Consider the following 14,663-nt stretch of genomic DNA (forward strand, 5'->3'; position numbering starts at 1 on the left):
GTGAAGGAGGATAAGCACACTGCAAAAGGGAACTAAAAGTAAGTCACATTTTCTTGAAATGAGTGTATTTGTCCTTGATTTGAGCAGGTAAATAAGATTGTCTGGCAATGGAATAAGATTTTTGCACTTAATTAATTCATCTCCATCATCTTATTTTAGGGGTAAAAATACTCATTCCATTGGCAAATAGTCTTATTTAGCTGCTCAAATCAAGGACAAATACACTCATTTCAAGAAACTTTTACTTACTTTTAGTTCCCTTTTGCAGTGTGCTTACCCTCCTTCACTGCAGCCATGCAGTTTACAGGTGCCACCGCCTCCAAATCGCGCATCACGCCCGGTCTGACCAGCGTTCTGAAAACCTCCTGCAGAAAACTTTTAGTTCCCTTTTTGCAGAGCAGAGGAGATGATGAGGTTAGGGGTAGAAGAGGAGTGCAGATGGAGGCAGATCATCTGCTGTGGCGCCCCCTATAGGAAGGAGCTGGTAGAGGGAAGAATAAAAAGAGGAACCTCCAGAGACGTGTAATTTCTGGCGTGCCGTAAATTGAATGTAGTGTTCCTGTTTTTACTTAATCGTTTAATCTTTGTTTCCTGTTGTTGAATCCCTGAATTAGAGAAAACACCTTAGAAACGGGACCTGGCAGCACAGAAACACTGTGAACAAACTGGGGAGAGTTTAGCTACGTGGGTGCAGAGCGTCTAGCGTTGTACATGTTTGCTGCGTGGCGAGTGACGGCGCTCTGATGTTCGTCAGGTGGAGGAGCTTTATAAGATGAACAGACAGGCTTCTCCTGCCTTGCAGCATAAAGTCTCCAATCGGATCTCAGACCCGGCGCTGCCTCCTCGCTCAGAGTCCTTCAGCAGCGGAGGAATCCAGCAGGCCAGGACTCCACCCATGCACCGCTCCGTAGAACCGCAGGTCAGTGGACCGCTCCTTCACCCGGGTCTGGTTCTGGTTCTGGTTCTGGTTCTGTCTGCTTTATGAGAAGTGGAGTCCAATAAGAAGTGGTTAAAAAAACAGAGAATAAAGAGGATAGATGGAGGGGGATGAAGGGATGAATTGATTTATAGAAGGATGAAAGATGGATGGATGGATGGATGGATGGATGGATCAGTTGATGAATGGATGAATTAATGGGTGGATGAATGTATGAATGAATGGCTGGATGGATTAATGGATGGATGGATGGATGAATGAATTAATGGATGGATGGATGAACAGATGGATGGATGAATAATGGATGGATGGATGAACGGATGGGTGGATGGATGGATTAATAGATAGATGGATAAATGAATGGGTGGATGGATGAATAATGGACAGTTTGATTGATTGATGGATGGATGGATGAACAGATGGGTGAATGAATGAATAAATTAATTAACGGATGGATGAATGGCTGAACGGATGAATGAATGAATGGATGGATAGAAGGATGAAGGATGGATGAATGAATGGCTTAATGAATGAATGAATGAATGAATGAATGGATGGATGGATGAATAGATGGACAGATGAATGAATGGATGGATGGATGGATGGACAGATGAATGAATGAATGAATGAATGAATGAATGAATGGGTGGATGGACAGATAAATGAATGGGTGGATGGATGAATAATGGACAGTTTGATTGATGAATGGATGGATGAACAGATGGGTGAATGAATGAATAAATTAATTAATGGATGGATGGATGAATGAATGGATGGATAGAAGGATGAAAGATGGATGGATGAAGGATGGATGAATGAATGGATGAATGAATAAATGAATGAATGAATGAATGAATGAATGAATGAATGAATGAATGGGTGGATGGACAGATGGATGGATGGATGAATAATGGACAGTTTGATGGATGGATGAACAGATGGGTGAATGAATGAATGAATGAATGAATAAATTAATTAACGGATGAATGAATGAATGAATGAATGAATGAATGAATGGGTCCTGACTCCGTTGGGAGAACCCGTCTCTGCTGCTGCTAGAAGCAGAGACGGGTTCTCCCTGAACCCCCAGGCAGGATTTTCTGACGCCGGTCTCAGGTCAGTTCCAGCCGGGTCAGTTCCAGGGAACAGAACCCAGAAACAGCAGAACCAGGATCAGAGCAGAACTGGAACAGAACCAACCAGAACCGTCTGTCTCAGCTGCCGCTTGTCAACGGGACCTCTGAGCCTCGGTGGGGGAGAAACCCGCTCTCCTGGTTCCTGTCAGCTCAGCACTTTCTCACCTTCTTCCTCCTCCTGACTGCTTCCTGATCACCTGATCCTGCTCTTCCCTCCTCCGCCCTGCCTGTTTCCCGCCTGTGTGTGTGTTCAGATGGCCCACCTGGTGCAGGTGAGGAGTCACGGCCTGTCAGGCTCCCAGTCTCTGTACGACCCCCACGGCGTGTCCTCCACCTCTGCGTCGCCCTCCCCCTCCCGGCCCCCCATGCCCCGGCAGAACTCCGACCCCACGTCCGACACCCCTCCTCCCCCGCCACTGTCCCGCCTGGCGCCCCCCCTCGACAAGCTGGACCGCAGCTCGTGGCTGCGGCAGGACGACGACATGCCGCCCAAGGTTTCTGCATGTCGCCGTCTGTCTGTGTGCATGAGAGCAAAACGTCCTTTTCTTTCCGTCTTCTGGTGCTCGTCCTGTTTCTGGTGCCGTCTCGTCGTTCTCACCGGTTTTTGTTTTTGTTGATGCACGAGCAAAAACTATTTGCTGTTAAATAGACAAAAAGCAAGTTTTACTGAAATCTGCTTAGTCAGACGTACCTCTAATATAAACGTGTGATTGGTTGATTTGTTGTCTTTGGTTTTAACAGCACTGGAAAGTTTATTTCTCTGTAAATGGTGCCCGTTTGAAAGGTAAATGTGGGCAGAGGAGCATATGGTTGGCATCCATTAAAAACTAGCCCTACACTGCAAAAACAGAACTAAAAGTAAGTGAATTTTTCTTGAAATCATTGTAATATTCCTTGATTTGAGCAGGTAGATAAGACTATTTGCCAATGGAATGAGATTTTTGCACTTAAAATAGGAATAATTCATCTCCATCGTCTTATTTCAAGTGCAGGATGTCTAATTATCTTATTTTAGAGATGAATTGTTCCTATTTAAGTGCAAAACACTCACTCCATTGGCAAATAGTCTTATCTACCTGCTCAAATCAAGGAAAAATACACCAATTTCAAGAAAGTTTTGCTTATTTTTAGTTCCCTTTTTGCAGTGTAAGACATCTCTGCAGAGGCTAAACAGTTTATTCAATTCAAGATTATTTCTATAGCTCCTATACATATCATCTCATCAAGTCTCTTTCCAAAGTCAGACTCCATCAGATTCTCCAGGTTGGTGAGAAAGTTTCCTCTCTAAGGAAACCCAGCAGGTTGCATCAAGTCTCTCCAAGCAGCATTCACTCCTCCTGAAAGAGCGTAGAGCCACAGTGGACAGTCGTCTGCATTGTTGATGGCTTTGCAGCAATCCCTCATACTGAGCATGCATGAAGCGACAGTGGAGAGGAAAACTCCCCTTTAACAGGGAGGAGAACCTCCAGCAGAACCAGAACCAGGCTCAGTGTGAACGCTCATCTGCCTCCACCCACTGGGGCTTAGAGAAGACAGAGCAGAGACACAGAAAGCTCAGAAGCTCACATTGACCCAGGAGTACTTTCTATGTTAGAGAAGACAGAGCAGAGACACAGAAAGCTCAGAAGCTCACATTGACCCAGGAGTACTTTCTATGTTAGAGAAGACAGAGCAGAGACACAGAAAGCACAGAAGCTCACATTGATCCAGGAGTACTTTCTATGTTAGAGAAGACAGAGCAGAGACACAGAAAGCACAGAAGCTCACATTGACCCAGGAGTACTTTCTATGGTAGAGAAGACAGAGCAGACACACAGAAAGCACAGAAGCTCACATTGACCCAGGAGTACTTTCTATGTTAGAGAAGACAGAGCAGAGACACAGAAAGCTCAGAAGCTCACATTGACCCAGGAGTACTTTCTATGTTAGAGAAGACAGAGCAGAGACACAGAAAGCTCAGAAGCTCACATTGACCCAGGAGTACTTTCTATGTTAGAGAAGACAGAGCAGAGACACAGAAAGCTCAGAAGCTCACATTGACCCAGGAGTACTTTCTATGTTAGAGAAGACAGAGCAGAGACACAGAAAGCACAGAAGCTCACATTGACCCAGGAGTACTTTCTATGGTAGAGAAGACAGAGCAGAGACACAGAAAGCACAGAAGCTCACATTGACCCAGGAGTACTTTCTATGTTAGAGAAGACAGAGCAGAGACACAGAAAGCCCAGAAGCTCACATTGACCCAGGAGTACTTTCTATGCTAGATGGTAATAGAGGATGATCTGCCTCCCCTGATGATGTCACAGCTAACAGAACGCCAGACCAGGTGTACCTTCTATGAAGAGAAAAATGACAGAGAACAAAAAGTTAAAAGATGAAATAACAACAAACAATGCAGATTGGAGAGCAGTAGGAGAACTCAGCAGAGTGAGAGAAATAGACCCTGATGTCCTCCAGCAGCCTAAGCCTATAGCAGCATAACTATAGAGGTAGCTCAGGGTAACATGAGCCACTCTGACTAGAAGCTTTGTCAGAAAGGAAAGTTTTAAGATTAGTCTTAAAAGTAGACGGGGTGTCTGCCTCACGGACCTAAACTGGGAGTTGGTTCCACAGGAGAGGAGCCTGATAGCTAAAGGACCTGCCTCCCATTCTACTTTTAGAGACTCTAGGAACCACCAGCAGACCTGCTTATTCCTCCATTCACTCTTGTGTGATGAGGTTGGAGGAAGAAGCTACACAAGGCTTCTGGTGAAGGCAGCATGAAAAACCAGCGCTCCTCATCAGTTCTAGATGAAGTTCTATAAACAGTGACGGCATCGTCTGAAGTCGTCGCCCCGCGGCAGCGTCTGACCAAACTTGTGACCTGATTTAGGAAGACCTGGGTGTCTGGTTCTCATATTAATCACTCTGGCCCCTGTCCTTAAATTTAAATCCTTAAATTGTCGAAATAACCCATTTCTATAAACTTTGCTCATCTGATCCAATAAATGATATAGAAAACTGGAGCCGACATCAGGATCCGCTGCATTCTCCTCCCCGCCATGGCACCATTTAAGAGAAATAAAAAGCTGTTCTGACAATGAAAGAAAGAATTCTTTACAACCAGCAGCGTATTTCCTCAACAGATGATCTGAAATGAATCTCAAAGCTGTGATCGTTAAAGGAAACTGTGTGTTTCCAGGTTCCTCAGAGGACCACCTCCATTTCTCCTGCTTTGGTTCGGAAGAACTCTCCTGGAAACGGTCCTGGACTCGGCCCGCGGGCCGGAGCTCACCTGATCCGGGCCAGGTAGGAACCCGGGACGGACGCTGCCGTGTTCTCGCCGTCGGGATTCAAACGGTTTCCTCTTTACTGAACGAGACGGCGCCGTGTTTTTGTTGCCGCAGCAACCCCGACCTGCGGAGGACGGAGATTTCCATGGAGACGCCTCTGAAGAGGACGAGCAGCGGCAGCTCCTCCAGCTCCAGCACCCCCAGCTCCCAGGGAGGCTCCAACGAGCGAGGTGACTGCCGGGGGCGCCTCCTGACGGGCCGCACCGTCTGTGGGCCGCCTCTCATTTATAACAGATGTTATAAATACATATAAATACATGAATACAGGTGTTAGGCCATAGGCTGAAGCTCAAAATGAGACTAGAAATAGGATTTCGCTCCACTAACTTGGGGATTACTACGTACTCGAGCTGGGAAAAAAAGTTCTCCATGGGATTCCTGCCAGTATTTGAGAAAATGAGTGCCAAAGGTGGCAGTTTACCCAAAAAAGTGACAAATTTGGGTCTTCTACCATTTTCAAACCCTTGTAACTTTTTTATTATTCAGGCGATCGGACTCAAAATTTTGATTCCCACAGACATTCATACTTACTCAGAGCTTATAAAGCGGCAATGTTTTGCATGCTTTAAGTAAGGAGTTATTCTAAATGAAAAAATACACTTTTTAACAATTTCACAATCGCCCATACTATATCTTTATTGCACATGAAAACTGCAATTCTCTCTCTAAAACTCTAAATAGCAAGATATCTTTTTGTGTCTGGTTAACTAATAACTATGAAAAGATGTGTAGATGGTACCCAACCTCACAGGAATGTTGCTTTTATTGTATTATTAACATTTTAACATCCCAACCATTTTTTTAGGACTCCATAAAAATCCTGATCCCAGCTAAAAAATTAATATTTTTTCCAAATGCATTGATTTAATAATAACATTCTGGCAACAAATTACCCTTTTTAATTAGAAATTATACAAAACGGCACCAAGTTCCTAACATCAGTTATATATTTCCATTTGCTAAGGGGAGTTTCTCTGCAGTTGATCAGAGAATTATTTACCTGTATCATAAATCAGGTTTTCTGATTTATTTCACTTTTTTACAGTTTTACATTCATAAATGTCCCTAGAATAAAACAATGTGCTATACTATTGAATAAGGCGGAGCTATATCTAAATAAAACTGCTTATTAAATGTATTTAAATTAATTTTTGAATGTCTCCAATTTGCAAAAAAGTCCTGATATCTGGAATTATTCCTTGTAAAAGCCTCCAAATGATCTCCTACCTTCAGACCAAATCCTCAAACTGGCATCACTTTTACACAAATGTCCAAACGTTCTTCCAGAACATCTTATTTTTTAGAATAAATCCCTTTATTTTGTGGCGCTGAGGGCCTTTTTCTAACAGGAGCCAGACAGGAATCAGCAGAAAGCTGAGGTCTGGCCAGCTTTATGCATTAAACACGTCTTTAAATTCCCAGAAACTCTCCACCTCGCCTCAGTCCCTGCTGCTCTCTGCAGGATTTGTCCAACCTGCCTTTAAAAGTCGCTCCTCTGCGTTCTCAGGTAACTCGGCCGCTAAAACTGACGGCTCCACGCTTTCCTCCCACGACGCCAAAGACGACAGCCGAGAGCTGACCCGGCCCAGCAGGCCCGCAGTGAGTTTAACCTTTAACCTTTAACCCTTTAGTCCAGGGACACGTCCGTCCATCTGTGTGTGTCCCACAAAGCCAGCGCTGACCACCACACTGTCCGTTCTGTCTCTCCTCTCATCCTGTCCTCCATCTGTCCTTCTGTCGTCCTTCAGAGCTATAAGAAAGCTCTAGACGAGGTCAGTGACTCTCCTCCCCCCCCCCCCCCCCCCCCCCCCCCCACCTCCTCCTTTCCCACACCGTCCTCCCTGTCCATCACTGGCGTCTGCGTCTCCTGCCGACTCCTTTCACACGTGTTCCTGTTTTTGGGGAGGAATAATGTCCCGACACTCGATGGAAATGTGTGGAGTGAGAAGAAACATAACTGGGTAGAAATCTGAGTTTCGGGACAGGAAACGGTTCAAGCTGCGGTTCAGGGCCTGATTCTCTGCAGACTCCGACCTCCGTTCATGTTTAGCTGCCAGAACAGGCGGAGGATGCAGATGGAGGCGTTCTCTGACAAAGTGAAATCTTCCCAAAGGGCAAAATGTTGATAAAAACAAAGTATTTGGCATTTATAAAGTTGCCTTTCATGGTAAATTCAATTCAATTTTATTTATATAGCGCCAATTCATGAAGCATGTAATCTCAAGGCACTTTACAAAGTCAAGTTCAATCATATTATACAGATTGGTCAACAATTTCTATTCAGTTCAAAAACACTTTATTAAGCTAAAGGGACACTAAATGTGGACAATGCGGCTCACACATTTAAGTTCACAGTGAAAGTTATTATTTTTTAAATTGATCTTTGCTTATATGAACCGATCATTAAGAATTAAGATGAGAATCGATTCATAATTAACAAATTTTTTTACACAGCCCTAGTCATCAGCATATAAATGAAAGGTATGTTAGTGAGTGAAGCAATTCAATTAAATTTTAAGGCATTTTCCAAAGTCAAAATCAATCATATTACACAGATTGGTCAAAAATGTCCTATATAAGGGAACCAGATGATTGCTTCAAAGTCTCTCCAAGCAGCATTCACTCCTGGAGAAGCGTAGAGCTACAGGGAGAGTCGTCTGCATTGTTGATGGCTTTGCAGCAATCCCTCATACTGAGCATGCATGAAGCGACAGTGGAGAGGAAAACTCCCCTTTAACAGGGAGGAGAACCTCCAGCAGAACCAGAACCAGGCTCAGTGTGAACGCTCATCTGCCTCCACCCACTGGGGCTTAGAGAAGACAGAGCAGAGACACAGAAAGCTCAGAAGCTCACATTGACCCAGGAGTACTTTCTATGTTAAAGAAGACAGAGCAGAGACACAGAAAGCTCAGAAGCTCACATTGACCCAGGAGTACTTTCTATGTTAGAGAAGACAGAGCAGAGACACAGAAAGCTCAGAAGCTCACATTGACCCAGGAGTACTTTCTATGTTAGAGAAGACAGAGCAGAGACACAGAAAGCTCAGAAGCTCACATTGACCCAGGAGTACTTTCTATGTTAGAGAAGACAGAGCAGAGACACAGAAAGCTCAGAAGCTCACATTGACCCAGGAGTACTTTCTATGTTAGAGAAGACAGAGCAGAGACACAGAAAGCACAGAAGCTCACATTGACCCAGGAGTACTTTCTATGGTAGATGGTAATAGAGGGTGATCTGTCTTCTCTGGATGATGTCACAGCTAACAGAACGTCAGACCAGGTGTACCTACTATGAAGAAAATGAGAGAGAAGAAAAAGTTAAAAGCTGAAATAACAACAAACAATGCAGATTGGAGAGCAGTAGGAGAACTCAGCAGAGTGAGAGAAATAGACCCTGATGTCCTCCAGCAGCCTAAGCCTATCACAGCACAACTATAGAGGTAGCTCAGGGTAACATGAGCCACTCTGACTAGAAGCTTTGTCACAAAGGAAAGTTTTAAGATTAGTCTTAAAAGTAGACGGGGTGTCTGCCTCACGGACCAAAACTGGGAGTTGGTTCCACAGGAGAGGAGCCTGATCTCTAGCTATGAAGCTAGCTGAGAATCTGTAGTTGGCCCACAGATATTCAGCAGTTTTTAACGAAAACATTGCAAAAACGGAACTAAAAATAAGTCAAATTTTCTTGAAATATTGGTCCTTGATTTGAGCAGGTAAATAAGATGATCTGCCAATGGAAGTATTTCGACCCCTAAAATAAGATAATTAGATATTCTGCCCTCTAAATAAGACGATGGAGATGAGTTGTTCCTATTTTAAGTGCAAAAATCTCATTCCATTGGCAAATCATCTTATTTACCTGCTTAAATCAAGGACAGATACACTCATCTCAAGAAAATGTAACTTATTTTTAGTTCCATTTTTGCAGTGAGAGCGCTATGACGTTCTCTGGTACAGTTAGCCCTATCTGCAAAAATAGACCTAAAAATAAGAATTTTTTTCTTAAAATAAAACTATTTTTCATTGATTTGAGCAGGTAAATAGGACTATTTGCCAATGGAATAAGATTTTTGCACTTAAAATAGGAACAATTCATCTCCATCATCTTATATCAAGTGCAGTATATCTAAATATCTTATTTTAGGAGTAAAAATACTAATTCCATTGGCAGATAATGTTATTTACCTGCTCAAATCAAGTGCAAATACATTCATTTCAAGACAATGTTACTTATTTTTAGTTCTCTTTTTGAAGAGCTCAGCTCAGATAATTAAAATGAGGGCCACAACTATTACATGAAGTTTTAAAAGTTACAAAAACAGCCACTGTGGAAAATTAGTTTTCATTTTTAAAGAACTAATTTTTTTCTCTCTCTCTTTAGGTTTTAGAATAAAGGAAAACAAAACTTTAAAGCTGCTTAAACCTGCATTTTTATTGTATTTATATTTAAAAACCTGGGCTAGTTCTTTATGAATTTAGTCAAAGCTCTTTCTCCCTCCCCGCTTCCCCTTCATTGGGTTTAGATGCGTAACGGTTTGTTAGTGTTAAATATAACCTTAATAAATCTCTGAAGGGGTTTAAGCTGCAGCTTAGCACTTCTGTGTAGTTTTAACACTTAATGATGAACAACATTTCACCCTTAGAGTCACGCATGTCGTAAAACCCCTAATTAGAGCATCCTACCTTTATAAAATAGACCAGCAGCCTGTGTTGATGCACTAAAATATCGCACATTTAGAAAATACGTGAGAGCTAAACCATCAGCGCATTTTACTTTAGATTAAACTCAGACATTCATAAACAGTTTACTCTGACAAACAGCTGATATTCTGTAATGTTTAACTTTAAGATGTTTATCATTTCATTTAAAAAAAAAACATTTTAATCAAACAAATTAAGTGGATTTGCTTAGGAGCTTAACTGTATATTTTACGCAAATACTTTTTTTTTTGGTGTAGCTGTACATTTAAAATGTGTTACCTGTGTCTTGGATCAATTACAATCAGACGTTTATATTATATCAGATTGTTTTGGATCATTTAGTGTTGTGAATTCTTTCCTATTGCTTCTTATTCAACGTAATGATGTAATGTTTTAGAAGGTAATGCTGTGTAACCTGGTGCAGGGCCGGAAATAGGAGGATCTGGGCCCCTGGGCTGGAGCTAGCTGTCCACTCAGGGGACTTTCCATCCAAATTACCAAACGCAGATGAGTCTTACCAAATTTCCAAAAAATATCCTATTCTAGTATTAAAATCCAAGGATCAACGTCCTACACTGCAAAAAGGGAACTAAAAGTAAGTAAAATTTTCTTGAAATCAGTGTATTTTTCATTGATTTGAGGAGCTAAAGGAGACTATTTGCCAATGGAATAAGATTTTTGCACTTAAAATAGGAACAATTCATCTCCATCATCTTATTTCCAGTGCAGGATATCTAATTATCTTATTTTAGGGGTAAAAATACTCATTCCATTGGCAAATAATCTTATTTAGCTCCTCAAATCAAAGATTTCAAGAAAATTTCACTTACTTTTAGTTCCCTTTTTGCAGTGTACCGTTAATTTTCCTGGGTTTAACAGCAGATGCATTGCGCGGTTGTCCCGGTTTTCTCTCTAGTAATATAATAATATATTATTATATATTATTTCTCTCTCCTGTCAATTTACTGCTGGATAAAATTCACTCGTGCTTTGAGAACATTCTGCCTTTTTATCACTGACGCGAGAACACGGCGCATTTAGAGCCAACAGGAGAACCCAGCGGTGTCTTCCAGCTTTTCACCCAGTTATCCCTTCTTCTTCTTTCGTCCCTTCCCCTGGGAAGTGATGCTGCTGAACTATTTTCAGGTTTCGTCAGACAGGAAGTCGACCTCTGATCAGACGCCGTACCAGTCGTGACTTCCTGTCGTCTCCCTCGGTGGAAACGCCACTTTATTCACCTCTGCTGCCATGGTTCATTTTCACGGTCACACTTTCTCTCTCTCTCTCTCTTCCTCCATTTTACCCTTCCTCTCTTCTCTTTCTCATCAGGAGGAGTTGGTAAGATTACTCACCCCCCCCCCCCCCACCCCCCCCCCTCACCAAAGTCTCCCCCACTTCGTCCACCTCCTGCCTCTCAGCATCCCTGCTGTGAAAGACCGGATATTTCTCTGGTTGCTTCTGTTTTTCTGCTGTGATGATGTGTCGGTTCGACCGCCATGTTGCTCCAGGCGTTCTCATTATGGTTACATCTGTTAACCTCGTTATTGAGATGTTCGTTAAGACATTCACACGTATTTCATTAAAAATCCAGATGTGAATCATAAGGAATCTGGGGAAAAATATAAAATCTAGTTTTTGATGCCTGCATTTCTATAACTTATTTGTTTGTTTCCTTTCTTTTACAAAAACAATAATTATTAAGGTTAGGTTATTAATTTTGCTTTTAAGAATATAATTAATCTTGTTTTGCCGTATGCCTCTGCAAATTCTCGAAAGGCTCTGATTTAAGCATGTTTGCTGTAGTTTTCCAAAATTCAGTTACATAAAATCCAATTTATTTTCATTTCTTTATTAAATTACTTTCAATTTAATCCAGTTTTAATGCTAATATGTTTAAGTAAATTAAGTTAATATAAAAAATGGACTATTAAATTAGATTGGTTTAATTCAGCTGTTATATAAATGAAGGTCACACAAACTCCTTCCTTGTCAATTATGTATGGATTAATTTATTAATTTGTGTTTACGGTTAACAAAAAAAATGGATTTTCATTCTTATAATTTTTTCATCATAATTAGCATTTTGCAGGATTTAAGATTTTAGTTTCTACCTGATTTTTTTATTATTCATGGTCATTTTAAACGTTTTTTCTGTAATTTTTACAAATTGGATTATTAAGTAGAGATAATGTAAAGAAATAAGAAAATTCTACATAATACATTTTCTGGGAGCTAATATGTCAAAATTAATAATTGATTAAACAATAAGAAGTCTAAGGAAAATAAATAGCATATGGCTTTTTGGTTTTCACCAAACGTTGCAATACATTTTATTATAAAATAAAACAGACTAAATAATAAAAAGTTTAAAATTTTTTTTATTAAATATTAACCGTAATTCTATTGCATATAGTAATTTACATTTTCTGTAACGTTTTATTGCACTGCTTGATTTCAGTCTTTTTTTTTTCAGTCGATTTAGATTCATAAAATGGATTAAAACATATTAAGATATGTTTCAATAAGGAAATTGTAATTTTTCTTACATCTTTATTTTGCCATTCTGGTGTTTGTTTTTTGTTTTTTGCATATTTACACTGTATATACCAATTTACTGAGATATTTACAATTCCCTTTATTTAACCCAGGTTTTAGGACAAAGTATTCGCTCTAAGATATTAGGTTCAGTGCATTCAGATAATTGAATAAAGCCTGCTGCTTTATTAAATTTCTGGTTATATTTTAGAAGAAATTGAGTATCTGCTGTCTGATCTAAATCCTGCTGCAACATGGCGACAGACTCATCACACTATGAGACGGTTGTTGCATCTCAGTTGATTTCTCTGTGGCTGCTGGATGTGAAATGCTACCTGGAGGTTATCTGAGCTGTAACCTGTAACATGGAGGCATGGTGAATGTCTGTAGTTCGACTCCCCTCGTGTCTCTGCTGCCTCTTCCTGCTCGCTGCCCTCCTCCTCATGACAGAGATTCAGACCGCTGGCTGAAATGTAAACTAACAACCTGCATGGTGATCCCAGATCTGTCATGTTTCTGTGCTCTTCTGCCTGCTGGATGCTCAGCCTGAACCGACAGGTTTCTTCTTACAGAAATGTCTTTACAACCAAATATTTGCTTTGATTTCGGTGCGTAGCGCTATTATTACAATCTGCTTTAACCCAAATTTACAGGTTAGTTTCACTGAACTCACTGGTTGCTTTACCTACAATTTAAAGATTACTTTGTTGGAAATTACTCGTTGCTTTCAGGGACTTTAAAGTTGCAGAATAATTTTCTGACAGCTTACTTTCCAAAACACAAGAGTTTCCTTCTTAAATCTCATATTATTTTGCAGAACCTATCTGATATTTATTTTAAAACCCTATACATGATTTCCCCGGGACTTATTTTAAAAACCTACATGTTATTTTTCAGGAATCTTGATATTTCTTTCCAGAACTTGACACTGAAATGCTACGGTTACTTTCCCATAACCTGAAAGTTAGTTTACAGGTTACTTTTTCTTTTCTGAACTTATATTCTACTTTCCTACACATTACTTTCCAGAACTTTTCTGATATTAATTTTTAGATTGGTGTCCCGGAACCTAAAGGCTGCTTTCTAAAACTTAACTGGAATGCAAAAGGTTGATTTCCTGTAGCTTACAAACATTTTTCATAAACTTTAAAGGCTATTTTTCAGAAAAATGGTGTTGAACCCATTCAGGGTTGTTACAGGACATGTTACTTTCCTGAATTTATGAGAAACCTGACAGGTATTCATATTTTTTTGGTTTTAAAAAAGAGTTTGCATTCTGAGCTACTTTCTGGCAACTTAAAAATTACTTTCTCAAACTTACCTGAAATGTAAGGTTACTTTTACTGGACCTTCAAGTTTCTTTAATGGAAATTAAAGGTTAATTTGCTGAATTATTTTATGGAACTCATCAGGAACCTATAGGTTATTTTCAAAAACTTGCATGTTACCTTCTTAAACATAAACATACTTTGCTCAAGTTGTCTGGGTTTTATTTGTTATCTTTTTTAAATCTCACAGATTATTTTCTAGGGATTTAGATGTTGCTTTCTATGAATTGAAATGTTACTTTCCAGAATGCAAAGGTTAATATCCTGGAAATTATAACCTCCTTTCATTTAATTTAAAGGTTAATTTGCAGAATGGTTTCTCTGTCATCACAAATCAATTAAGGGTTACTTTCCAATACTTACAGGTTACTGCACCGAATCTGTGTGTAACTTTCTTAAACTTGCACTTTACCGTTTTCGGGACTTATCAGGTTTTTTTAACCTTACAGCTTAATTTCTATGTTTGAAGTCCAAATATTTAGATGTTACTTTCCAGGGATTTACACAAAGCTCCGTGTAAATTCTGAGAAGTAACCCGTAAACTCAGGACAGTCACCTGTAAATCTGAGAAAATAACTCTCTGGAAAGTGACCTGGTTAAAATAACCTGTAGGTTTTATAAAAGTAGGATGTTAATTCCTGGAAATTACATGCAGTACAACTAACTGCATTCCAGCTTTACTTGTTCTAGCAGCTGCA

The 14,663-nt window shown here is 40.3% G+C and overlaps 1 protein-coding gene across 14 annotated transcripts in view; it reads left to right on the plus strand.

The window, feature by feature from the left end:
- Positions 1 to 14,663, plus strand: part of LOC118556197 (TRAF2 and NCK-interacting protein kinase-like) — a 78,024-nt gene that overhangs the window by 49,986 nt on the left and 13,375 nt on the right. For 5 of the 14 annotated variants that reach the window (XM_036124904.1, XM_036124908.1, XM_036124909.1 and 2 more), the window contains 7 exons: positions 755 to 919; positions 2,328 to 2,567; positions 5,255 to 5,361; positions 5,460 to 5,575; positions 6,913 to 7,004; positions 7,154 to 7,177; positions 11,432 to 11,440. In XM_036124904.1, the coding sequence (XP_035980797.1) occupies positions 755 to 919; positions 2,328 to 2,567; positions 5,255 to 5,361; positions 5,460 to 5,575; positions 6,913 to 7,004; positions 7,154 to 7,177; positions 11,432 to 11,440 (753 nt within the window). The remainder of the gene's footprint in view (positions 1 to 754; positions 920 to 2,327; positions 2,568 to 5,254; positions 5,362 to 5,459; positions 5,576 to 6,912; positions 7,005 to 7,153; positions 7,178 to 11,431; positions 11,441 to 14,663) is intronic. The other 9 variants (XM_036124905.1, XM_036124916.1, XM_036124914.1 and 6 more) reach the window with 5 other exon arrangements.

Source organism: Fundulus heteroclitus, chromosome 21, assembly GCF_011125445.2.
Source record: "Fundulus heteroclitus isolate FHET01 chromosome 21, MU-UCD_Fhet_4.1, whole genome shotgun sequence".
Lineage (NCBI taxonomy): Eukaryota > Metazoa > Chordata > Actinopteri > Cyprinodontiformes > Fundulidae > Fundulus > Fundulus heteroclitus.